The 23,326-nt window shown below is 58.5% G+C and overlaps 1 protein-coding gene across 8 annotated transcripts in view; it reads right to left on the bottom strand.

Annotated features, from left to right (window-relative positions):
• Positions 1-23,326, bottom strand: part of PLEKHG5 (pleckstrin homology and RhoGEF domain containing G5) — a 45,144-nt gene that overhangs the window by 602 nt on the left and 21,216 nt on the right. For 3 of the 8 annotated variants that reach the window (XM_074334160.1, XM_074334158.1, XM_074334164.1), the window contains exons 3-21: positions 9,446-9,575; positions 8,381-8,483; positions 7,918-7,978; positions 7,482-7,573; positions 6,879-7,015; positions 6,467-6,612; positions 5,711-5,905; positions 5,445-5,633; positions 5,047-5,142; positions 4,324-4,374; positions 3,976-4,125; positions 3,528-3,638; positions 3,240-3,389; positions 3,016-3,153; positions 2,756-2,875; positions 1,959-2,091; positions 1,751-1,866; positions 1,458-1,657; positions 201-968 (exon numbers count right to left, since the gene is read on the bottom strand). In XM_074334160.1, the coding sequence (XP_074190261.1) occupies positions 201-968; positions 1,458-1,657; positions 1,751-1,866; positions 1,959-2,091; positions 2,756-2,875; positions 3,016-3,153; positions 3,240-3,389; positions 3,528-3,638; positions 3,976-4,125; positions 4,324-4,374; positions 5,047-5,142; positions 5,445-5,633; positions 5,711-5,905; positions 6,467-6,612; positions 6,879-7,015; positions 7,482-7,573; positions 7,918-7,978; positions 8,381-8,483; positions 9,446-9,575 (3,086 nt within the window). Of the gene's footprint in view, positions 1-196; positions 969-1,457; positions 1,658-1,750; positions 1,867-1,958; positions 2,092-2,755; positions 2,876-3,015; positions 3,154-3,239; positions 3,390-3,527; positions 3,639-3,975; positions 4,126-4,323; positions 4,375-5,046; positions 5,143-5,444; positions 5,634-5,710; positions 5,906-6,466; positions 6,613-6,878; positions 7,016-7,481; positions 7,574-7,917; positions 7,979-8,380; positions 8,484-9,445; positions 9,576-14,644; positions 14,889-23,326 lie in introns of those variants that run through there. The other 5 variants (XM_074334165.1, XM_074334161.1, XM_074334163.1 and 2 more) reach the window with 5 other exon arrangements.

The raw sequence follows: 23,326 nt of genomic DNA, 5'->3' as shown, positions 1-23,326 counted from the left end.
CGCTGGAATTCTTAGGCCCCTTCACCACTGCTCACTGCAGATACTCACCCAGGCGCTGCGGCAGCCTCCCTCTCCCATGCACACCTCTACATGCCATCTGTTCCCAACCGTGACAGTGCCCCTACCCACTCCCGGGGCTCAGTGACCCCAATGCCAGCATGCTGGGCCACCTGCCCTCTATCCCAGGCCAGGCCACTCACGAGGCAGTGAGCGTGGAGTTGAGCAGCAGGGTGGTCCTGATTCGGTAGAGCTGAGCCAGCGTCAGCTTCCTGTGCTGGGCAGAGATCCCTGGGGGGAGCTCGGGCTGGACCCTGGGCAAGGCCCCGGAAGGCAGCTCTCTACTCCTCTTGGCAGGTCCTTCAGGCTCCCCAGCCAGGCAATTGGTTCTGAACTCCGTCTCTGATAGCTCGGGGCCACTGCCAGGGCTTGGTGCCCCCTGGCAATTCCAGCTGGGCCCCGCTTCCTGAGGGGAGCACCGAGTCCTAGTGCCAGGGACTGTAGCAGTCAAGCAGAGTTCCGACAGGCTGCGGCTGGAGGCTAAGGGCACTCCATGGGCGGTAACCCCTGACAGCAGCTGGAGGAGGCTGGCCTCAGATTTGGACTTGAGCAAGTGAGGCAGATGGGGCAGCAGCTGGACGGGGGTGCGGCGGCGGAGGCGGGGCGAGGGTGGGGGTGAAGGGGCTGGTGGTAACTCTGGGGGCCGGGGTGCTGGCTCCATCATAGGAGCTGGGGTCACAAAGTCTTGCAAGGAGGTGGGGGAGAGGGTGCCGTAGGCGGAGTCCATAGAGCAGGAGCGGCTGTCCACCGGGCCCAGGGGTAGCAGCTCGCTGGTGGGGGTGACAGATGAGGCGGTGGCACTGAGCGAGGTCTCGTCGGACTGGGAGCCGCCCTCGAACTCGGGAGAGGACAGTGTCTCCCCAGGCTCCACCACGACCATGGCCAGCGTCTCCGTGGACCCATCTGAGGCACTGTGGGGCCGGGAGGAGAGAGTTAGCCCCCACAAAAGAAACCCAGCAGGGCCTGGTACAGCCTCGTGCTGGGCAATGCAGAGGTCTACAGCCTCTTCCCTGCCAGAGCTTCAGGCTCAGAGATGGCAAGATGTGGCCCACGGACCAGCTCTGCCAATCCCTGTGCCCACAACACAGACATCAGTAATGGCGTCTGTCACCATCACAGAGCTCTTTCCTGCTGCATACAGTGTACAAGTCCTCAGCTCAGCGCAGCTCCAGGCAGCTACTAATGAATCAGAGTTGGCATTCAAGTTTAAAATCATTTGTCATCCCCATCTGGACTCTGGTGGGACACAGAACCCACCCCCACCCCCTACTGGGTTCACAACATGAAGCCATTCAGAGGAAGGTGTTGGGCTGGCACCTGCCCAGTACGGTGGCCTTGGGGTCAGGAGTCTGGGGCTGGAGTGCCTGCCCTGCCTGCTGTGTGGTCCCGGGCAAGCATACCAGTGCTGGGAGTCCAGGCTGTTGCTGCTTTTCCGCAGGATGGTGGGGGAGCTGGCAGCTGAAGTGCTACTCTCCCCAGCTTCCTCGTCTTCCTCGTCTTCCTCCTCATCCTCCTCCTGCTCATCTTCCTCCTCCTCCAGGCTCTGCAGGTGTTGCTGGCTGCCGGGGTGCTCCTGGGCACGAAGCTGCTGCAGCTGGTTCTGCAGGTGGGTTGGGGGTGCACAGGGGCAGAGTGGGCTGCAGCCGTCGCCAGGTCTCCCTGACCGCCTGCCTGCGCACCACTCTGCTCTCACCTGGGCATTGTAAATGGCATCCACCCAGCCACGGCACAAAGCCTGGCCACTGGCCTGGAATGTGTAGGCCCCCACAGCACTGTGGAACTCGTTCAGGTAGATGAGGAGGAAGGAGCCTGGTTCAGAACGGTTCGAATCAGTGTTGGCTAAGACCACGGCCCCCGCCCATCACAGCCCTGGCCCAGGAGCAGGGGCCCAGGCTCCTCACCAGGGTCCCGCAGTTCCCGGCACACGATCTTGTCCACCAGCAGTGGTGGCCTGATGACCTTCGTCCTCTCAGCCTTCTTCACTGCTTTGGTCACCAAGAGCAGGTCCGTGAAGAGGAAGCAGTACACATCCATCTGAGTGGCAGGGGGAGTGGGAAAGGCCAGGGCTCAGGGCCAGGGTACTGGGGCCTCAGGCAGGGACCCTCAGCCTGTCTGCCATAACACGCTCTCCTGGGGATACTCAGACTTTGTCAAACACCTCCTCTGCCCACCCCCCATGAGCCTGAGAGTAAAATTAAAATGAAGAACAAGATGGTTTTCCTTCCTCGAGCAACATGCTTACAATTTATTTCAATTAAAAGTTGAAACTAAAGAGGGAAAGGGTGGTAATTTTAAAATCATGGTTTGTAGGCTCTGGGTTACACAGCACCTGAAGGATTAATGGCACAGCAGCAAGGGTCTAGGTGTCCCCTCCCTTCCACCAGGAGCTCATGTGGCACCAAGTGGGCAAGACCAACACCCCATGGGCTGTGACCAGGCTGCTGTGTTTGTAAAGAGCAAACCGCACGCAGACAATCATCCCTCATATGGCCACAAGGTCACTATTCTTTATTATTTCTTCTTCAGTTTCTATTGTAGAGCACACGAGGTCACTGGTTCTTGAATCGCCACCCAACTGACTGGGCAGCTAAGAACCACTGGCTAGGGTCCAGGAGGTGCCCAGGAAGGGGTGGTCCAAACCTGCAGGGCAAGAGGGGGTGGGGCAGGGGCCCCGGGTGGGAGGTGGCCCTGGAGTCACCTTGCTGTCCTTCCCCTCCTTCATCCTCAGGCTTCCCTCCAGCAGGAGCTGTCGTGTCTCCTCAGGGGAGGCGCCAGGGATGGGCGCTGTCAGATCCAGATGCAGAAATTCCTTTAGGAGCTGGGGGTTGGGGAGCAGGGGTGGGAGAGGTCAGGGTATGACTCCCCATCTCAGCTACGAGTCCCCAGGTGAGATTCCAACCTAGACCATGTCTACCAGTTTGGTCCTCGCTCCCCTCCCAACAGGGCCAGAATGCCTACCTTGTCCACCTCGTCATTGCTGCCCTCCACCACCTCGTAGGCGTCGATGCGGCTCACCACTGCTGCCAGCCGCTGCCGCTCCTGTCGCTGCCGCATGCACGTGTTCACGTGGTGGATGAAGCGCTCCACGGAATCGATCTGGGGGCAGACGATGGAGGTTCAGGCCCAGGGTCAGAGAGGGGCAGAGAGCCTCAGAGAGACCCCCACCAAACTGTCCCGGTTACCATGGTGATGATGGCCTCCTTGGCGTGTGGCTCCTCGGTCTTTCTCAACACCGACTTGAGCAGGAGTGGGTATTTGGTGAGGCGCTGGTGGGGCTTTGCCAGCATGTCGCTCAGCTTCAGCCGCTGGCACTGCTGGTGCTTCTCGGCCCACTGAGGCGGGAGACAGAGGCGGGGCTGAGGGCAGGTCCCGCCCAGGGCCCCGCCCACTGCTAGGTCCTGCACACCTGCAGCCCAGGTGGGCCCACCGACCTCCACCCCTGCCCACCAGCCGGCCAGGCCAGCCCTCACCGTGACATAGGCCCGGAAGAGGTCATTGTCGCGCAGCAGGCCGCGCATGTACTCCATGCAGCCCTCCTCCTCCATGCAGTATCTGATGTAAGGTTTGAAGAGGGAGCCAAACTGGTGCAGGGCGAGACAAGCACACACGGGTTACCTGGTGCTCCCTGGGGGCCGGGCCCTCCACAAGTTCTTCCTGACTGCACTTTTGCCACCATCCCAGTGGTGGCAAGCTTATTATCCCTGTTTTCCACATGAGGAAACAGCCTCAGCGAAAGTGACCACCCTTGGCTAGGTAGCAAGGGTAGAGGCCAGGTGGTGTTCAAACGCGGGCGACCGACTTGGAATTCCTTGCCTCTGACCACTAGGTGTCCTGCGGGGCAGCTGGAGTGACGAGCAGATGGGATCAGCTCCCGAGCCCTGCCTCCCTGTCCCTGCCAGTGTGCGGCCCAGCCCGTACCATCTTGAAGCCTTTGAGGAAGTCCGCAGGCTGCAGCAGCGCCCGCGTGCGCCGCGCCTTCTCTAGCACCGGCGCCATCACACTGCTCCACAGCCCGCGGTGCAGCCGGGCGATCTCCGGGATGTTGCTGAACAGGCGCTCGGCTTCCACCTGCGGGGCGGGAGGTGAGCTCAACCCCGCCCCTATCCGTCCTCGCGCTCTTCAACCCCGCCTCTATCCCCGCCCCCTGAAGCCAGGCGCCTTCTTCCAGCCCCGCCCCAACCGCCTCCTCCCTAGCTTAAGCCCCTCCTTTATCCCCCCCACCCCTCGGCCAGGTCCAGGCCTCTCCAGTACCGACCCCCGCCGCACCTCACAGAGCAGCCCCGATTCTTGCAGGTTCAGGAGGCAGCACAGGAACAGCTGTGGTGATAGGGGGAGCGCTGTAGCTGGGGGGCGGGGGGGGGGGGTCCACAGTCCCGACGCCACACCCAGATTCTTAGGCTCTCCTCTACCCCCTAACCCTCCCCGGAGGCCCTGAGGCACACTGGGACAGAAAGGTTCATCCTTTGAGAAAAGGTCCAGCCCCTATGGCCCACCTGGGGATGGCCCTGCCCAGGCCCCACCTGGAGGGAAGCCTACAGCCAAGTCTGAAACACTAATGCACCTCTGCCCTGGCTCAGCCTGTTTCAGCTCAGAGGGTGCCATTTTTGAACTCCCAAGCCCAGGACAGGTTCTCCCCCCAGGTCAAAGTCCCCCACCCCCTCCAGTGCCTACCCACTCTATCTCCACTCTAGGCTGTGGGCTGCTGGGCACCTGGCACACAGCAGGTGCTCAGGAATAGTCCTTGATATAGAGAAAGGATAAGGCCTGTGTTGATTCAGCTCAACCTGCCAAACCTGCCAGAAACCCCCTCCCAGGTGCTTGGGCCCTGGGAGTCCCCTCCTCCCGCTGTGGCCCTCCTCTCACTTTGCTTCCCCTCTCTGTTGCCTAGCACCTGTTCCTTCTGCAAAAGCCCCAACTGTGCTGAGGCACCCCAAGGACGCCATGGGGGGCAGATGGGGTGGCTCCAGGCCAGTGTGGCCCCACACTCACGTTAGTGATCACCCGCAGTTTCTTAATGTAGGAGGCCTCTGTGTGCAGCAGCTCCCACACCGCTTCCTGCTGGTGGCACTGCCTCCGGGTCAGCTTCTGCGGGAAGGGCGGGGGTCGGCTAGGAGCCCAGAGTGCGCAGGGATGGCCAGGAAGGGGAAGGGTGAGCAACCTTGCATGTAACCTTCTTTCCCAGTGGAGATGAGGTCCCCCAAGTTCTGGGCACTGCATTTTCACCTTGCCTCAGTTTCCCCAATGTGGATTAATGATGACAGTAGCCTGGCAGGGCTGTCCTGTGGAACTTCCTGCCACGGGGTCCTCAGAAGGGGCCGATCAAGTGAGAAGATAATGTCCTTTTTTCCCCAAGGAGGAGGAAGGGGAGGGCTGCGGGTGGCACCCACCTCATGCCCATCAATGAGCTCCCGCCAGCTGTCCTCCAGCCGCAGGCAGGCGTCCCCCTCCTCCTCTTCCTCCTCCCCGTCCTCTTCCCATGAGTCTTGGTCGAAGCGTAGCCTCCGGGGCAGCCTGGGCAGCCCGAAGAGGCCGTAGGCATGCAGCTTGCCCTCCAGCTGCTCCATCTTGTCCACCTCCTGGAAGGAGACCAGGGGCAGGGTCAGGGGTCAGGGCCAGCCAGCTGCCCTGCCCCAGGGCTCATGGGGCCACATACCCGGCCAAAGGCACTGGTGCTGGGGCCTGAGCTGAAGAAGCCGCTGAAGCGACTGGCCGCCCGGTTCTTCCAGCTGTCGCTGCCGCCACTGCTGCTGCTGGGCAGAGAGCAACTGGAAGGCGTGGGGGCCTCCTGCCCGGGGATGCTTGCCTCCCCCAGGAACTCGGACATGTTCTTCCGGCGGCGGCCGGGGGCCTGGCCAGGGAGGGGTAGTCAAGGCCAGGCTCACCCTCGCCCCCACAGCCCCACCCCACGGGACGAGAGGGTCTCTGCAGCCTGCCCTGGGAGGCCACCTCTCCTGAGAACCACACGTGCTCTGGGGGCTAGGAGATCCAGACACAGATACACCCAGGCCACCGCCCAGCCCCAAGCACAAAGCAGGTGGGGAGAAACACAGTCACACACACACACACACACTCAGAATCACTTAGAAGCACAGCTCCCAGTGGATCCCCAACACACTCATGCTCACAGCCAGTGACACACAGTCTCACTCCCCACACAACATCTGCTTAGACACACACACACATACACACACACACACACACTCACTCCCTGGGCACTAGCAGATTCTCGGAGACAAGACCCATCACCTTGGGGTACAGTTAAATCCAGAGAGGGCCCCCTTTTCTCAGAGCCAGCTCCGTTTTCCAGAAGGGGAGATCAAAGCGCCAAGAGGGAACAATGAGGGCCCAGCTGACCGCCCCTCTGAGATCCCTTCGGATCCCCAGCCCTGACACAGCCCCTCCTTCTCACCAGGATGTCCAGGCTCTCACGGCGACTCTGGGGGTCCACACGCTCCAGGGCAGGGGGCCCGGTCCCAGCTGGCCGCAGGATTGGCAGACTCAGGGACTTGGAGTCCTTCACTCCCTGCTCCACCTTCCCCTCATCCCCCGGCTTGGCTGGGGTGGTGTTAGGGGGCAAGGAGAGGTCCTCAACACCAGGACCAGTGTAAAAGGGCGCCCCAGTCCTCTTCTCCCCCAACAACCCAAACCAAGGCCTAGCTGCTCTCTCCCGAAGCCCCACCCTGCCAGCACTGCCACCACCTCCCAGACACCAAAGACACCTGTATGGTAATGAGCCTGCTCAGGGCCATGGCCAGTAGGAACCTGAGCCTGGAAAGAAGCACCTACTCCAGAAGGCCCGGCCTGCCCAGCCAGCTGCTCACCTTTGACCCGCAGGTAGTGGCCACCAAACCTGTAGGCTTCGAAGGTGAGGGACAGGGGCGTGTTGGACTGGTCCAGGTAGATATCCACTTTGCCCAGTGCGATGCCCTTCCTTTCAAATATGGGCAACAGAACCTCCCTGCCCCAGGACAGGAGATGTGTCTGTTGGGGAGCAGTCACACGAAACCCCATCCTATCTACAATCCCAGCTCCATCCCGCCTTCCCAGTGGAAAAGGGAGACACCCACGGAATCACACACAGGTATGTGCTCACACACACACCTGTCCACAGAGATGTACACACTCCTGCACATGTCTACACACAAGCCACCATGCCCATGCCCTTCGCATTTACATCTGCACAGTAGGGCTGACACTGTCCTAGGCTCTGCCACACCCAGGGACAGGGCCATGTGTCCAGGGTTGGAACACATAACTAGGTGCACAGGCTCTGACATGTTTCCTTCCACTGGTGTGAGCACCACGTGTGTGGGTCTGCCCACAGGTGGGGGACACGCTCATAGGCCACCACACACACAGTCATATATGCAGAAGGCCGAACCCGCCCCCAACCCACTTCTGCACTCGGGCCCACCAAGCCCTACCCCAGTGACTTCTTCTTCATGGCTGGTACGATCTCGGTCTCAATATCCACATTCAGGTCAAATTTTAGGGTGAAGCACTCCTTGCTTGGGTCCTGAGAGGACATGGGTCTCAGCTTCTGCACCCCTTGTCCCCCACCCTCCACACCCCAGGGTCCAGGATGGGAACCCCAGCAGGATGTGAATGCAGGAACTCCCCAGCCCACCTCTGTCCCCGGGAGACCCCCAGAGTCCCTCCTGCCTGAGGGAGGAGCTCCTGGAGAACCCTAAAACTAGCCAGGCTGGGCTGCAGGGCAGGGTGGACACGGAGGGACACACCAGGCCCCATGTCTGGTCCTCGAGTTCAGAGCAGACAGGCCCAGCCTTGGGGATGGAAAGGAAAGGGCCCGGGAGGGGCAGAGGCTGTCCGATCCCCTCTGCCAGCCTGGGGGCTCCTTACATCTGTGTGTCTTCTCCTGGCTTTCTTCTTGGAGAGTTTCAGGCCTGTGCTTTTCCGGTCTCTGCAGGGTAGCCAGGGAGGGTAGAGGTTGGAGGTGTGGTGGGTCCTCACCACAGTGGGATGTGAGTGAGTCCTGGCTGGCTGCCCGCCCCACACTCACCCCAGTTGAGAAGATAACTCAGATGCCTGCCCTCAGGCAGGCCAGGGCCCACGAGGGGCTGTGCGCCCTCTGGTGGCCAATACAGGAGTCACACCCAATGGTACCTAGTCAGGTGGCTTCCGATCCCAGAAGCCAGGGAGGCTGGCCCAGGCTAGGTGGCCTTTTCCAAGAACAAGACAGCCACAGACACAGGGAGAGGTCTCCAGTCAGTCCTTCTGAAGCCTCTGGTCCCTGGATCTCTGATCTGAGACCCAGCCTTGGGACCCCTCAGGTGTCTGCTCTGCCCACCTACCCCTCACCTACCCTTTGCCATCCATAGAGCTTTCCTCCTCCTCCTCCAAGTCCACTGCAGGGCTGGTGCGTGGGGGGCATGACCGAGTGGACACGTTCCGGGCCAGGACGGAACCTTTGGAGTAAAGTGGGAGTGGGGTTGTGCCTGCTCCCTCCCTGGCCTTCCAACATGGTCAGCTCTAGAGGGACGAGTGCCTGCTACCCATCCTGGGGTCCCCCCTCCCCTTTGGTTAGCTAGGGCCCTTGGTTCTGTGAGGAGAGGGGCTCAGTCATTGCTTATCATCTATTTACCCCCAGACTCAAAAAGACACAAGAGCTCGGAGCTGACACTGCTAGTAATGCCCCGCTCCTGATGTAAGTGCACTTGCGGCCTCAGTTTCCCCTTCCACGAGGAATAAGGAAGCCAGCCTCTGGAACTGTTGCACGAAGGGACCAAAGTCCATGGCTCTTTCTCTCAAGCCTCCCCTCCCCCACCTATGACCATACCCAAAGTTCCAGGGGGCCCTGGCAGAGAGGGAGAGTCCTTTTGTGCTTCTGACCAGCTAAGAAAGGAGACAAAGGGTTGGCATTTCTCGCCAGGCCCGGTTGTCTGTAAGCCGCCCTAGCACAGCCAGTTGGCGGTGGGCCTGGGCCAGGTCTCCATTCAGCAGGAGGGGTTTCTTGTTTCCTGCTACAAGTTCCTCTGACCTGTCCACTCCTACCCCACTCCCACCCCCACTGCCTCTACTCCTGCCCAGAAGTCCCCTGCCCTGAGGACACGAATAAAGGGGCTGTCTCCCTGCTGGCCCTGGTCCCGGGGCAGGGCCACTGTGGGAGGCGCAGACCCTGCACCTGGTGGACAGGCCCGCTCTGGAGTCGGGGCACAGTCCCCAGCCTTTTCTCTGGTTAAAAAACTTGTGGAACAAAAGGGACTGAAACGTACTTGGGTTTCATCATTTACAGTCGACTCTTGTCCTTCTGATGGCCCTGTCACGGTTCCAGCAGTTACCGAGACACTGTGCCCCCAGACAAGGAGTCTGGAGCTACCCTGGGAACTCTAGGGACCAGGCCGGACACCCCCCCACACCCCGTGCTCACCTTGGGGGGGCAGGTCAAAGCGGACGTGCCCATCATAATGCATGGCGCTGTGGAACTTGCTGTCACAGGCCTCGCAGAGGTTGAGGGGTCCGCGGCGGTGCAGCTGCTGGCACTCGGCGTGGTGGCATACCTGTGTGGCGAAGGATGGGAAGGTGCCCATGCAGCTGCTTGGTGACATGGTCCCAGATCTACCATTTCGCCCAGTCCTACGCTCTCCCCTATCACCACGGGTGTCTTTCCCATCTTCTCCGTACCCCAGCCTCCCGCAGCTCACCCCTAACACTGCCCTGCCGATTCTGCTTCCTACAGAAATTTTCTAGGGAAATGAGAGACATCAGAAGATGACGGTCCCTGAGCTCCCACCACATCACCCACCTGCCAGGTGGAGGGGCTTGGCCCTGCTCCGACCCGAGGCCAGCCTTCCCAGATCCACACCCCTCCAGCAAGGTGGGGGACACCGCTCCGCCTTTGTGCCTCTCCACTGGATCACTCCCACCGTCACACCAACACGTCATCGCTCCATCACCAGCTACCTCTCCTTCCTTTTACAGCCGAACTCCAGAAAACAGGTCCCCACACTCACCACTTCCCAGTTCTCTCCTGTCATTCTTATCTTTCCTGACCTTTTCTTTAAAAATATTTCAAACCTACAGAAAGTTATGACTAGTGCAATGATAGTCACACACTCTTACAGCTCCCCAATCGTTCACATTTGGCTACCCTGGCTTTCTCGGCCCTTTTTTCATTACCCATCTCCCCGGTGCAAAAATTATGGTATTGTCTAGGAGCCATGAGTGTCCGCCTACAAAACCCAGTACAGATGTCACACCCTGGAAACTGATATACAGTCCACCTAGGGTCACGTCTGCATTTTCCCGATTGTCTAAATAATGTCCTTTATAGATTTCTTTCCCCATCCATACAGGATCCAACCAGTTTGCACACATGCATTTGGTTGTATCTATTTATTCCTTTAAGAATAAATTACCCAATACTTTTTCTTTTTTTCCTTCTATGGTCTTTCATGACATGGAGATTTCTGAAGTGTCCAAGCCAGTGGTCTGGCAGAAATCCCCTCCAAGTGGATTTATCTGGAGGAAGGACCTCGGGCAGTTTTAGGCTGAGCATTTGGGCAGGGACACGTGACAACTGATTGTCCTCAGTACGCCCACCACGCCAGATCATTGGGGGGACCTTGCTGTCCTTTGTAAAGTCCCTTTTCCTCTTTGCAATGAATAAGTCATCTGTGGGGTGATGCTGAGATATCCTGTTCCCAGCAATGTCACACTCGGGGGCTTTAGCATTCGTTCAAGACTTTGGCCTAAATCAATTATTACTACGATGCTTGACCTGGAGAGTTTCTGATTCTCCCAGTCTCTCTTACACCCTCTCCCATTAAGTTTTTGCCCCCTCTCCATCACACCAAACTCACTCTTCTAGGTCCCCAATGACCCCCATGTTTTTAAGTCCATTCATCCCCTCTCACAGGACCCAGTATTTGACTCTGGTGGTCTCTTTGAAACCGTTTCTTCCTCGGTCCCCATGACCCATGTTCCGCAGGTTCTCCGTCACCTCCCACCCCAGCTGTGGAGCCCTTCTCACTTTTCTCTACCTCCACCCTCTGGGGACTCAGCCAGTCTCATGACATGAAACACCTTCCCCATGCTGAGGACTCCCAATCTCCAGGACCTCACGCAGGGTGCTGGACTGTCCTCCATTCTCCCAATTCTAACAAGCATCTCAAACTTAAAACGTCTGCACACAAGCTCCTGACTTCTCTATGTGGCTCCGTCCACTGCAATTAATCCAATGCCTTCTAGTCATGTGGTGTTATGGATTGAATTGTGTCCCTCAAAGACAGGTGAAGTCCTACGTCCCAGCACCTGAGAATGTGACCTTATTTGGAAATCGGGTCAGAGCAGATGTCATTAGTTAAGATGAGGCCACACTGGAGTCTGTGATCATCGAGTGTAGAGTGTGGCGCTGTCATATGACTAGTGTCCGAATAAGACAAGAGACAGGGACATGGAGACACAGGGAGAAAACCATATGACGACAGAGGCAGCCATGACTGGAGTGACGCATCTACAAGCCAAGGAACGCCAACGCCAACGGGCCACCAAAAGCTGGGAGAGGCAGGAAGGCTCCTCCCACAGAGCCTTCAGAGGGAGCACAGCCCTGCAGACACTTGGAGCTCAGACTTCTGGCCTCCAGAACTGGGAGACAATAAACTTCAGCCCCCTCTAAAGCCACCCAGTTGGTGTTAATTTGTTTCGGCAGCAGCCTCAGGGAAACAATTACATTAGGCCAAAAGCCTTGGGGTCAGCTTTGATCTTTCTGTTACACCCCCATCCAGTCAGTCTGAAAATTCTGTTGGCTCCACCTTTAATATCTGTAGCTCAACCTGGCCACACTCTCCAGCCCAGCACTGCCCCTTGGCCCCAGCGGGGATTTCCTGTCTCCGGCTTCCACCCTTGCCTCCAGTCTGTTGTCTTTGACACCAGAGTGGACTCTCTTCAGACAGGAAGCACACATACGGTTCGAACCGTGTGTCCTGCAAATCGGGCCTGGCCGGACCATCAGCTCCGATGCGTCCTTTGGAGCAAAACTTAATGTAAGACCCAGTCTTATTTTATATATTATATTCATTATATTATATATTCTATTTACATATTATATTATATTATATTATATTATATTATATTATATTATATTATATTATATTTATTATATTGTAAGACCGGTCTTATAGTAAAATAATACCAGGTCTTATATTAATTTTTGCTCCAAAAGATGCATTAGAGCTGATGATCCGGCCAGGTCTTATTTGCGGGGCAACACGGTACTCACAACCCTACAGTGGCTTTCCCTGTCACTCTGAGTATGGTGACCTCATGGGCCTCCTGTCCTGCATTCCATCCTGGCTCCCTTTGCTCCCGGCACTGGCCTGCGGGCTGTTCTCTGGCATACCACTGAGCCTTGGCTCTGCTAGTCTGTTGGCCTGAAGTGCTTTTCCCCAGATACTGAAATGACCAGCTCCCTCCCTTCTTGCAGGCCTTTACTCCAAAGTCACCTTCTCTCCTTCCAAGGTTTCAGCTCCTCCATGCTCCCCTCCCCTGTGCCCCCTTTCTTTCTTTGGCACTTTCCACCATCTAACATCTGTGAATTTCACCTGTCCCCCCCCCACACTTTGGCAGGCCTGAAAGGACAGCGACTCACTGCCCTATCTCCAGTCCTATTCACTCAATAAATACTTGATTCTTAGTTAGGGCAATGAAGGGTTGCTGAAGTTTTTGGCTGGGGAGAACTCAATCAGAGATTTTCAAGATGACAGGCAGGGTGAGGAAGGCCTGCACAGCAGAGAACATGACTGAAGGGAGGAGGAGGCCGAAAGGGTCTGATCCCCACTTATAATGTGGTCACCCGTGTGCCTGGGGTTGCCCTAAGGGCTCCTCACCCCAGGAAGGTCCCTATTTTACAGAAGAAAAAAGTGAAGCTCAGAGAGGTTAAGTAACTTGTCTAAGGTCACACAGACAGTGCAGCTGGGATCAAACCCAGCATGTGTAGCTCCAGATCCCAGATTTTCACCACATTCACATCATCTCTTGGGGGGCTGAGAAGGGGTAGTGGAATGGGGGAGGAGGGCCTCGGGTTAGGTGGGGGTTATGGAGACAAGAGGAAATCAGTCATAGTTTGATGTTTTGGCTCTTGTGTCTCTCCACTCCTCCATCAGGCGGGGTCAGACTGAAGAGGCCACTTGCTCTAGGGGGGCTAGGCCCCAGGCAGGCAGCTGTGGACATTATGACCCAGATTCCCGATGGCAGCCTGAGTGCCAGGCGCCCCCCTCTTTCCACACCCTTTTCAAGTTGTCTTCAACGGTGTTCTCAGGCCTGAGGCAGGGGTGGGGGCCTCCCTTCAACCAGAGCAGCTGTTTCTGTCTACTTAAAGAAAGTGTAAAAATTGCTCTCCTCAGCCTAGACTCTGCCCGCCTCCACCTTGAGTGCCCCAGGGCACTGCTGACAGAGGGGCTGGCTCTGCAGATTCTTGGACAACCCCCCGCCCCCCCAGCTGCAAGCATCTTCTCTTGACAATGAATCTGGGGAAGGCACCTGCCCTACTTCAGCCCTTCTTCCCAGGAGCCCCACAGTCTGCCAGCTCTGTAGCCCTCTTGCCCTCTGAGTCCAGCCTGGCAGTGAACTTGGCACAGGTACCCCCTCTGACCCCTCCCAGGCCTCTCAAGATTTCTCTGACAGTTTCATTTGCTGGTGCCAGGCTTGGCACTGGGTGGTAGGGCTGCAGACCTACCAGTTACCAAGGCCCTGGCCTCGTAGTGGGTGGAGGGTGACATGGCAGGACATGCTAGATTATAGGGGTCCTGTGGAGGGTCTCTGGGAACCTTCCAGCCCAAGTACCTGATTCTGGGCCACAATCTTGTTTTTACACCAATACAATATAGAGATGGCAGCTCCACTGGGAGGCTGTGGCTAAGTGGGCAGAGTCCCCTTGCACTGTGTGCTTCTCCACCCCTTCTCCAACCTCTATTGCCAAACCACAGGGTCTCCGACAGCCCCCTCCAGAGGCAGGAGTCTCCCCAGCACTAAAGCGGGGTAGCCCATTTCAACTTCTTTCAGACCCAGGTGCCCGCTGCCCCCCTTTTTGCTGTCCACCATGCCATCCCTCCAAGGATAGCGGGGGAGGGGCAGCAGAGTCCAGAGACCAAAGTTCCCAGGACTCGACCCAAAGAAAGGAGAGCCCACTAGATGGTACAGCCAGGTCACACTGCCACTCCAAAGGCAGCCAGTGGAGTAGAACTTGACAAATACAGAAGGGGCCCTTTGGGGAGCAGGGTCAAGGCCACTTCCCATGGGGATGGGGCACTAGAAGTGGCTTCCTCCCCACACCCAAGAACTAGGGCTGGAGGCAGGAGTAGGAGGCGTGTAGCAGGGCCTGGGCAGAGGAAGGAAAGGGGGAGGGGTAGCCAAGGGCAGGGCCTGGGACCCACAGGTGTGTCCCGAGGTCCTAAGGCAGCCTCAGACACAAAAGACCTAGTAGGTGGGTGGACCACCTCCACCACCTGGCCCCCTTGATGGCGGGGTGGGGTAAACATCTCAGGGCCCCAGGCCCCGCGGTGTGCCGGGCGCTGAGCAGGGAGCTCGCCCCCGCGTGCCCCATCCCCACCTGGTTGCCCCCGCCCCGTACCTGGCCTTTCGCGTCGCGGGTGCAACCCCTGGCCCAGCAGGGCGCGGAGTACCGGGAGGGCATCCCGAGGCCAGGCCTGGAGGCCGCGCGGCGCCCGGAGACGCCAGGGCCCGTCCCCATGGCGGCCGGAGGAAGCGGCGGTCTGCGCCGCCAGCCGGACAAAGCGCGGAGCCCCGCTTCCTGCCATTGTGCTGCCGCGCCCGCCAGGCCCAGAGCCGGGACCCTGGGGGGGCGGGGGAGCCGAGAACACCCGCCCCGCCCGCCCGCTGGTCCCGGCCCCGCCTCTGCCAGTCCCGAGCCTCCGAGTTGATCCCCAGGCCCCACCCTGGCGCCAAGGTTTCCCGCTCAGAGTGTACCCCCGGACCTACTCCTACTGGGGGAGCTCCCTGGTGGCAGAAGAGGGGGGACCAGGACAGGGACTCATCCACCTCGGGTCCTTGGATCTCGCTCTCTCTCCAGCCCGAGGACACCCCTCTCTGTTGTGACCTTCAACTTTTCCCGCTCAGCCATACATCCGGTGCTCAGAGGTCCTCCTGATTGTCATTGAGCACCACCCCACAGCCCCGAGACCCCCCCTCGGAGCCTGAGCCCGGGACCCTCTCCCACACACACACACACACACACACTGCCCAGGCCAGTACTGGAGGCCGAGGAGCCAGGTGACCACGGGGGAGGCAGCAGGGGGAAGGCAGGTGCGCTGGGCGAAAGGGCAGAGAGGGTAGTCCTTTGGGAACCCCCAGGAGTGGGGTGACACCAGTCAGGAAATCCCCGCTTTCCCTGAGGTCCCTGCTGCTCCAGCTGGGTGCATCTGCGTGCCCCACCGCCAGGGAGCGCTCATCGAAGCCCGAGGGGACGCCCACCAGGATGGGGTGTGGTGCTGGGGTCACCACTGTAGGGTGTCAAACCTCTTTTACACTCACTCATTCCTGGGAGGTGAGGGTGGGCACTATTATCCCTGTTCATTGTGTGGGGGATAAAGTGACGTAAAACGTCCACAGGCAGGGCTGGAACCCAGGCTTCTGACTCAGAGATTCTGGAATGGCCTCCCTGGGACACTCCTCAGTACCCATTGAGTGAGGGGAACATGCTGTCATCAGCCCACCCATCCCTTAAACAGCTACTCTGCAATCTGCTTCCACTGGGAAAGAGGGCGGTGGCAGCGGGGTCTCTGAAGATGATTCTGAGGAGGGCAGCAGTTTCTTAGGGCCCAAGAGGTTCCCTACCCCCAGAGCCTGAGTGATTCACTGTCCACACCACAGCAGCTCTTTTAAAAACTAAAACCCGATCATGTCACCCTCACCACCCTGAAAATTCTCCAGTGGCTTAGAATAAAATCCCAGCATGGTCTGGCTCCTACCTCGCCTCCACGCAGGTCCCCCAGGGTGGTTCATCATGCTGGCTTCCTTGCTCCTACCACTCACCCAGCTCAGCGCCTGCAAGTCTGTGTTCTCTCTGGAACACCGTGTGCCCCTGATCTTCCAACGGCTGGCACTGGGCCCCAACCTAAATGCTACCTCCCCACGGAGGCCTTCATCCTCCTCTCAAAATAAATAGTCCCTTACCTTCCACTCTCAAATCTCTTAAATTGAATTCTTTCCTCCTAAGCATGTATTTCCACCTGAAGTTATTTTACCTCTTTGTTCACTTCTCATTGTCACTCTTCCTGCTAGAATAACCTCTCCAGAGGCCAGGGGCCTTGGCTGTTGGCCCACATTGCGTCCTCAACACTTAGAACAGTCCTGGCACACAGTAGGTGCTCAGGGTAGACAATTAATAGATGATAACTAGATTTAAAAAGGCAGAGGGAGGGTCTTCATGCCAGAGAAGGCCACTGGGGCAGGGGAGGTCTCAGCCAGGATGTTCCTTCCTGCTGCCAATGGTCAACAAAACTTTCCCCACTGACTGACCACAAGTTCTCTCCTTCCTCCTGGCATCCATGACCTTGGACCTGCTCACCTGAGCAGGTCAGTTTCTACCTCAAATTTTGGTGGTCTGACTCAGGCCCCTTGCCCCTGCTGTCATCCCACAGGCTGACAGCTGAGCCTTCCCAAGTGCCAGTCTGTGCTGGCAAATCCTGTTTACTCTTCTCCAAGATCTGAAGGAGGTGATACTGTTACTATTCCCATTTAACAGACAAAGAAACCGAGGCCCGGAAAGGTTAAGTGACTTGCCCCAAAGTCACCAGCTGGTAAGTGGGGAAACAGACCAGTGCCCATGTCTTAGGCACAGGGTGGCATGTGTTACATGAAGGCTGGCTAAGTGGCGATTGGAGCAGCAGGGCCTTGAGGTCCACCCCCTTGGGAACAGGGCAGATTCCAAAGCAGCTTAGAGGGATCCCACTGGCCTGGGGTAACCAGGTCGCATCAAATGGAGACCACCGGGGCTGGGCCAGGGCAGATCACTGGGGGTCACCTGAGTGACCAGGCCCTGGCCATCTCTAAGTTATGCTGCTGCTCGGGTCCTCTAAGCCAGGGCCCTGCTGCCCCAGGGCCAAGAGAGCAGAGTCAAGGCGCCTGCAGGGTTAGGGAGGGAAGGAGGCCCCCGCCTCTGCAGCAGGAGAGGGAGGAGCCCTCAGCAGCTTCCTGGTCCTCACCTCCTCTCTACGGGACAGAGCTGAAATAGTCCACGTGCTATAGCAGGCCCAAGAGGTCCCGGTCCCTGACTCCCTGGAGAAGGCGCCCCTCCCCAGCCCAGCCCCAGCTCATGAGTCAGGACCAGCTTGTTGAAACTGATATCCAGAAACCAGAGGCTGGGGCTGATGAATAATGGAGTCTCCAAGGCAGGAGTCCCCCTCGCATTCCCACCACCACCACCTCTCCAGCCCCTGAAAAGCAGAGGCCTGGGGGCATCCCCACCCCCACAACGGTTGGAGCCCCCTCCTAGTTTGTGGTGAGAGAAGGAGCCCCCTGTGTAGGAGAGACAGCAGGTCTGGGGCAAGGTCTGGGACCAGCTCCATGCTCCGCCCGCAGCAAACAGGCCTGGACTCAGGAGTTAGGGCTCCCTGGCCGGAGAGACACCCCTGCCCAAGGGCTTCCCACCTGGGCTAAATTCCCCTGGGAGCCTACGGGCCCCAAGGCCCCATCTGGCACCTTGGAAATCCAGGGGTGGAGGCTGCATGCGTGGGCAGGTCGGCCAGGGCCGGGCCAGTTCTGCCAGGCTGCTCTCCTTCCCACCGGCCCACCCAGCTCCTCCCTTCCCCTGGGCCTGAGCCTCACCCCTTGTCCTTTGGGTTCTGGGGCCCACCTGGAGGCAGAGGCTGTCCTACAGCCCTGTCCTGGGCAGATGGCAGGAATATAGAGAAGCTGTCCACAGGCCAGTCCCACTGCACAGGCCCCAGACACCAGCAAGGCCCTTCCTTCCCAGGGAGCAGTCCGGCTGGGACCCAGTGCTAGGGAGACAGGGAGACACTGTGGTCCATGAATGTCTCCTGCCCTGTCCCTATACAAATGTGCCTGACCCTGGAGGCCAGGACCCCAGCATTGCAGACAGCGTCTTTTCCTGGCACATCTTTCTCCAGCACCAGATAGAAGCCTCCTTGGGAGGGAATGGGGGAGAGGACGTGTGCCTGGCCTGCAAAACACCTGCTTCTAGGGCCCACCTACCTCTGCCCTTAGCCACTTGTGCAAAGGGGGCACTGGCCAGTTCTGTAGAATTTTCTATCTAGGGGTGGCTGCTGGGTCCTAATGTGTGCCTGGACCCTGGCCAAGGGGCGGAGGAACAGTAAAATTTGTCTAGAGCCCCCACTCCCCAAACCTGGGGAAGGTTACTGGAGAACATGGAGAACCCAGGGCCCCCGTCTCCATTTCCTCGCCTTTGATCAAGGCCCAGGGCCTCCTCTCCTGGGTTCCAACGTGCTCCGCCTCTCCCCTCCCATCTCCCCCCTCCACTGCCTGAGGCACAGACTATCGCGCCCCCTGCCGGCCTCGAGAGGACTTTCTCCCTGGGACCGACTCTCGGACGCTCAGATGGGGCAGGGTCCCCGAAGCCTCCTAACCACCCCGTGCCAAGTTCTTTCCAGGCAACAAACCTCACAGCAGGGCTCCTCACAGCCGTATCCCGGAGCCGACTCTCCCCTAGAGTCACTGGGGCGGGGACGGGCGCTTGGGCCATTCCACACTCAAGTAAATGGAGGTAGAGCCACTGGCACACATCCATACCCACTCGCGGGCCTGGGATTGCGTGGGACTTTCTACTCCAGGTCCGTCCAGTAATTTTAGGGGGAGTCTTAGCGCCCAGACCCACCCCCATCCAGACTCCAGCCCTGTCTGAACCCCAGGTTCCCAGTGAGACTCACCTAGGGACAGGGGTTTCCTCCCTTGTGGCTGGGGCTGGGGCCAAGACTGCCAAAGCCCCAAGGGGCGCGCTGGGCGAGGGGTCCCGAAGCCGCCGGGCCGGGCGGGCTCCGTCGATCTGCGCCCGCTGGGGGCGCCGGCTGTAGGGGAATTACGGTAGGCCCGCGCGGGCGCTACCACCTGGGCGGGCTGGGATGTACCATCCGTGCGCCTGGCTGGGCTGGGGGAGCGCCGGGTTTCCGGGAAGGGCCGGGTGGCAGATCCAGCTGCCCTTCGTGTGGCAAGAAGCCCGGCCGGCGCTGGGGGGGAGGAGGGGTATAATCTAGGGTCCAGGCTGTGGGGGGTCGGGGGGGTACTACTGTCCCCGAGGGGGCTGGCCCTTTACAGATCTCCGGAAAGTTCAAAGTCCCTAGTCTTTAACCTGGGTTTGAAGACAGGAGCTCGCCAGTCCTTGGCGAGGCCCCACAGCAGGAAGCTTCCTTGGCCCGTGAGAGGGGCACTGGGGGTCCAGGCAGAGGGTCCGAGCCCGCCCTAGGAATCGCCCCAAGCCAGGCTGGCTTCCGCTCCACTGTAAATGGCTGGATTCTGAACTGCGCCCCCACGGTGCCTGAGGAACGGGTCTGCCTGTCTCTGTGCCCCCTCTTTTTTCCTGGCTCATGCATGGCATGGGAAAAAGGGGTCCATTCCACTCTTTGGTGGCTCCCAGCTTCCCTCTCCCAGCAGCTGGAGATTAGAGCTAGGAACTGTGGGGTGCAGGGAGAATGTGGGACACAGGGGTCCCAGGGAGAAGGCAGGCAACATCGCCCCAAGCACACGGCCCTTTTCCCTTGAGGTGAGTGTGGTGACCTCTGCTACATCTTGGGCCAGAGACCTAGGGGACCTCGGTTCAGGCCCACCTGCATTTTCCCAGTTATAGACCACTTGCCTCAGGTCCCACACCAGGCCCAGGCCTCCAGGCCACCGGAACCCCTCCTAGCAGGTACTGCCCTCCTTGGGTCTGGTTCACACCAGGGCAGCTCATTCTGGCCAGGTCACATGTGCTGCGTACTCTCTCTGCCTCTTGGGCCAGGCACCCCAGGCCTTCCACACACACACACACACACACACACACACACACACACACACACACACGCCCCCGATGCCCCCCCCCACAACTACTTAGTCAAAGTCCGAGTTCCACTTGCACAGCTTCTCTGGTCCTGCCCCTTGCTCCAGCTGCAGACTGGACTGCCACCTGTCTACAGCGGACCAGCATCTAAAAAGCCCAGTTACCGCCTGAGATCCCCAGAATCTGGCCCTTTCTGGAGGGAACCTCTTATCCTCAGAGCACAGCCCAGGAGAATAGGTGACTCCCTCTCCCATTATTCACTACATCCTGCCCATTCTTCCTCCACAGGGATCTCAGATCCACCCCTTCCTCTGCCCCGTGTCCACTGGTCTTCATCTGAGTACTCCTCCCCTAGACACACACACACACACACACACACACATGCATCCCTGCCACCTCACAGCCATTGTTAAACTGAAAGGGAACTCTGAAGTCAGCAAAGCCAACCTCCACTCTCTCTGCTTGAATACTCCCAGGCAAGGGGTGCTCCCCAGCTATAGATCAGGGAGCAGCTTCAGCTGGTGCAAATTCTTGCCCATACTGAACCAAAACTCACCTCCCTGCCAGGGCCCTTGGGAGCCATGCAGAAAAAGTTCCTTTCCTCTTGACAGCTCCTTAGATATGGGAGGCCTTCAGGACAGACAGACCTGGTTTGACCTGCCGTGGCAAGTCATTTCACCTCCCTGCTTCTCAGTGTCCTGTCTCTCAAATGGAGATGGGGTGGTCTCTACTGCAAAGCAGGGGTGTGAGGACTAGCTGAGGCCCCTGTGGTGAAGCCCTAAAGCAGGACCTGGCACACAGTAGGTGCTCAGTAAATGGCTGCTAGAACCATTACCTTTGTGTATGATGCCCTGAGAGGCCCATCTCCAGGATAAATACCCTCAAGACTTCTGTCCCCTCAAATGTGGTAGCACAGTGGTGGCCCTTAGGGTCCATGTCCCCTTGTGACCTAGGGGGCCTGGAACAGACTGACCAGAGCGCCCAGCTCAATGGGGCCCAGACACAGTCTGGCTGGTGGTTCCCTAGCAGGAGGGCAGGGACCCCCTCCACATCATCTCGGACCCTCATGAGGGACGGAACGTACACTTCCCCACAGACTCCAAGAGCTCCATCTGCCCTGGAAACAGGACAGATGTACCATAAATATGTGTCTGTTGGGCGGGGTTGGCTGGGGTCTGGGATGGAACCCTGGGCGGTCTCCGATCTCACAGAGGGGGAGGAGGGTGCGCCCAAAGCCTGGGGCTCTCTCCCCTCCATGGTGGATGAACATGTAGTCACAGCTAGCATTCTCTTGAACACCTACAGCGTGCCAGTCTGTGCCAAGCATTCGCATACAAGCCCTCTTTTAATCTCATCCAGATGAGGAAACTGAGGCTCAGAGAGGTGTAGTGACTTGCCCAGGCTCATGCAGCTGGAAAGGGTTGGGCTTTGCCCCTGGAGCTCACAGGTGTGGGCTTCTCTACACTTTTTCATCTTGGGGTCTCTGAGGCAGACAGCCGAGAGTCCTCACTTGACTGGGTGCTCCCCATCTAGCTCTGTCCCCCTCTCCCCATCCTCCAGGCCCTCCCTGCTCACTCAGCTTTCTTTCTTCTTAATACCTCGTTCCTCAGGATGCAAGTGACCTCCTCCAGGAAGCTTGTCCTGGTTACCACCCCCACCCCTCGTCTGAACTCCAGGGGCAGGAGGTAGGGGTGGGGTGGCTGATTCATCTCAGAAGCACCCAGTGCCCAGAGAGGTTCAAAAAAAACCTCAAGGGTGGGCCCAGAAGTGGAAGGGTCCAGCCCTGTTGATAAATGGCCCTGCCCCAGGGAAGCCTGGGGGCCAGTTTGGCAAAGCCAAGTCCTCACTTCCCTCCTCCTCCTCCCAGCTGGGCAAGATTGTCAGCTCCAGGAAGGCAAGACCTTTGTTTCCTGGACATCACCAGGGTCTAGAACTGGGCCTGCCATGGCAGATGCTTAAAGCTGATTTGGTGAATGAATGACTAATGGCATGTCCGTCAAAAAGCTAACATGTCCTGCTAGCCATTCCTAGAACGGCTGGAGAGGAGACGAAGAACAAGGCTCTTGATCTCACTCTAGGCCAAGCTTTGCCAGTTATGCTGTGTGTTGTGGGCAAGTTCTTTCCCCTCTCTGAGCCTCAGTTTCCTTACATGTCATGCAGGAATGATAATGCTTTTCTCCTGAGGTTCTCAAGAGGGTTCAGTGAGGGCTTAGCCCCTCACCAGGCACATAAGTGTGTTCGGTCAGTGGTGGCTGTCATCATCAACAAGGATATTCTTTGTTCTGCTCTCTCACCAAACCTGGGTGTCATTCACCTCCTCTCACCCTCTCCTCCAGCCAGCTCATCCCCTTGGCAAGACCTGCCTACCACCCCTTCTTTCCTGCCTCTGCACTCCTGCCTATGGCAGTTCCCCCTTCCTGGACCACCCTCGCCTTCTGCTCTGCCTACCCATGTTTTCACTTCCACCAGAGGCGCCCTTCTCCAGGATGTCCTCCCTGACCAGCGGTCCTCCCTCTGATCACTCAGGTATCCCAGTAACTGAAGTGAGTCGGTGCCATTCCCAAAGTGCGCCCTGCCAGTTACCGTACTTGGGCTCTCTCCCTGCAGGCTGAGCAACATCTGGCTGCTGATACCAATGTCAGCCAGACAGGCCAGGGCTAGAGGTAGGACCTGGGTGCTGCAGTGGACCTACGCTTGCTCTGAAACCCGTTCTCATCCCACAGGCCTCAGCTCTGCACAGTCCAGGCCCTCCCACTCCTGCCCCTGCCTGCAGCAGCTTGGGGGCCTGCCTCAGGAGCAGCTGGCTGCCCACAGGAGGCGCTGGGACAGTGTGGCCTGGCCCCACTTTGCCACCCCTCAGGATCAGGCAGAGGCCCCGAAGATTTGCAGGCCCCTGGCAGGTTGTATAGTGGGGGTAATGAGGTCAGTTGTTGCCAGGAGCCCCTATCTGGGGGGGAGGCAACCAGCCAACACCAGAGCCCCAATGCCAGGCACCATCCGTGCCAGCAGATTGTGTCTGAATCACAGCCACCCCCTTGCCTGGTGACCACGGCAACTGGAAGCCTCCCCCTTCTCTCCCCACCCCCAGAACAGTCCTCCATGTTCCCTCTAACTGTTCCTTCTAACTGTGGTCTTCCTGTGCAGAATATATGCGTGTGTCTGGGGGGAGGAGGATGGTAGGGGGAGCTGGGGGTGGGTGGGATGCATTTTTAATCCGCAGCTGGCAGGGCTGAGCTACACAGTGTGAAGAACACAGGCTGTGGCATTATACAGATCTGGGCT

Source organism: Rhinolophus sinicus, linkage group LG06 (genome assembly GCF_036562045.2).
Source record: "Rhinolophus sinicus isolate RSC01 linkage group LG06, ASM3656204v1, whole genome shotgun sequence".
Lineage (NCBI taxonomy): Eukaryota > Metazoa > Chordata > Mammalia > Chiroptera > Rhinolophidae > Rhinolophus > Rhinolophus sinicus.
This window is presented reverse-complemented; position numbering and strand designations above follow the sequence as displayed.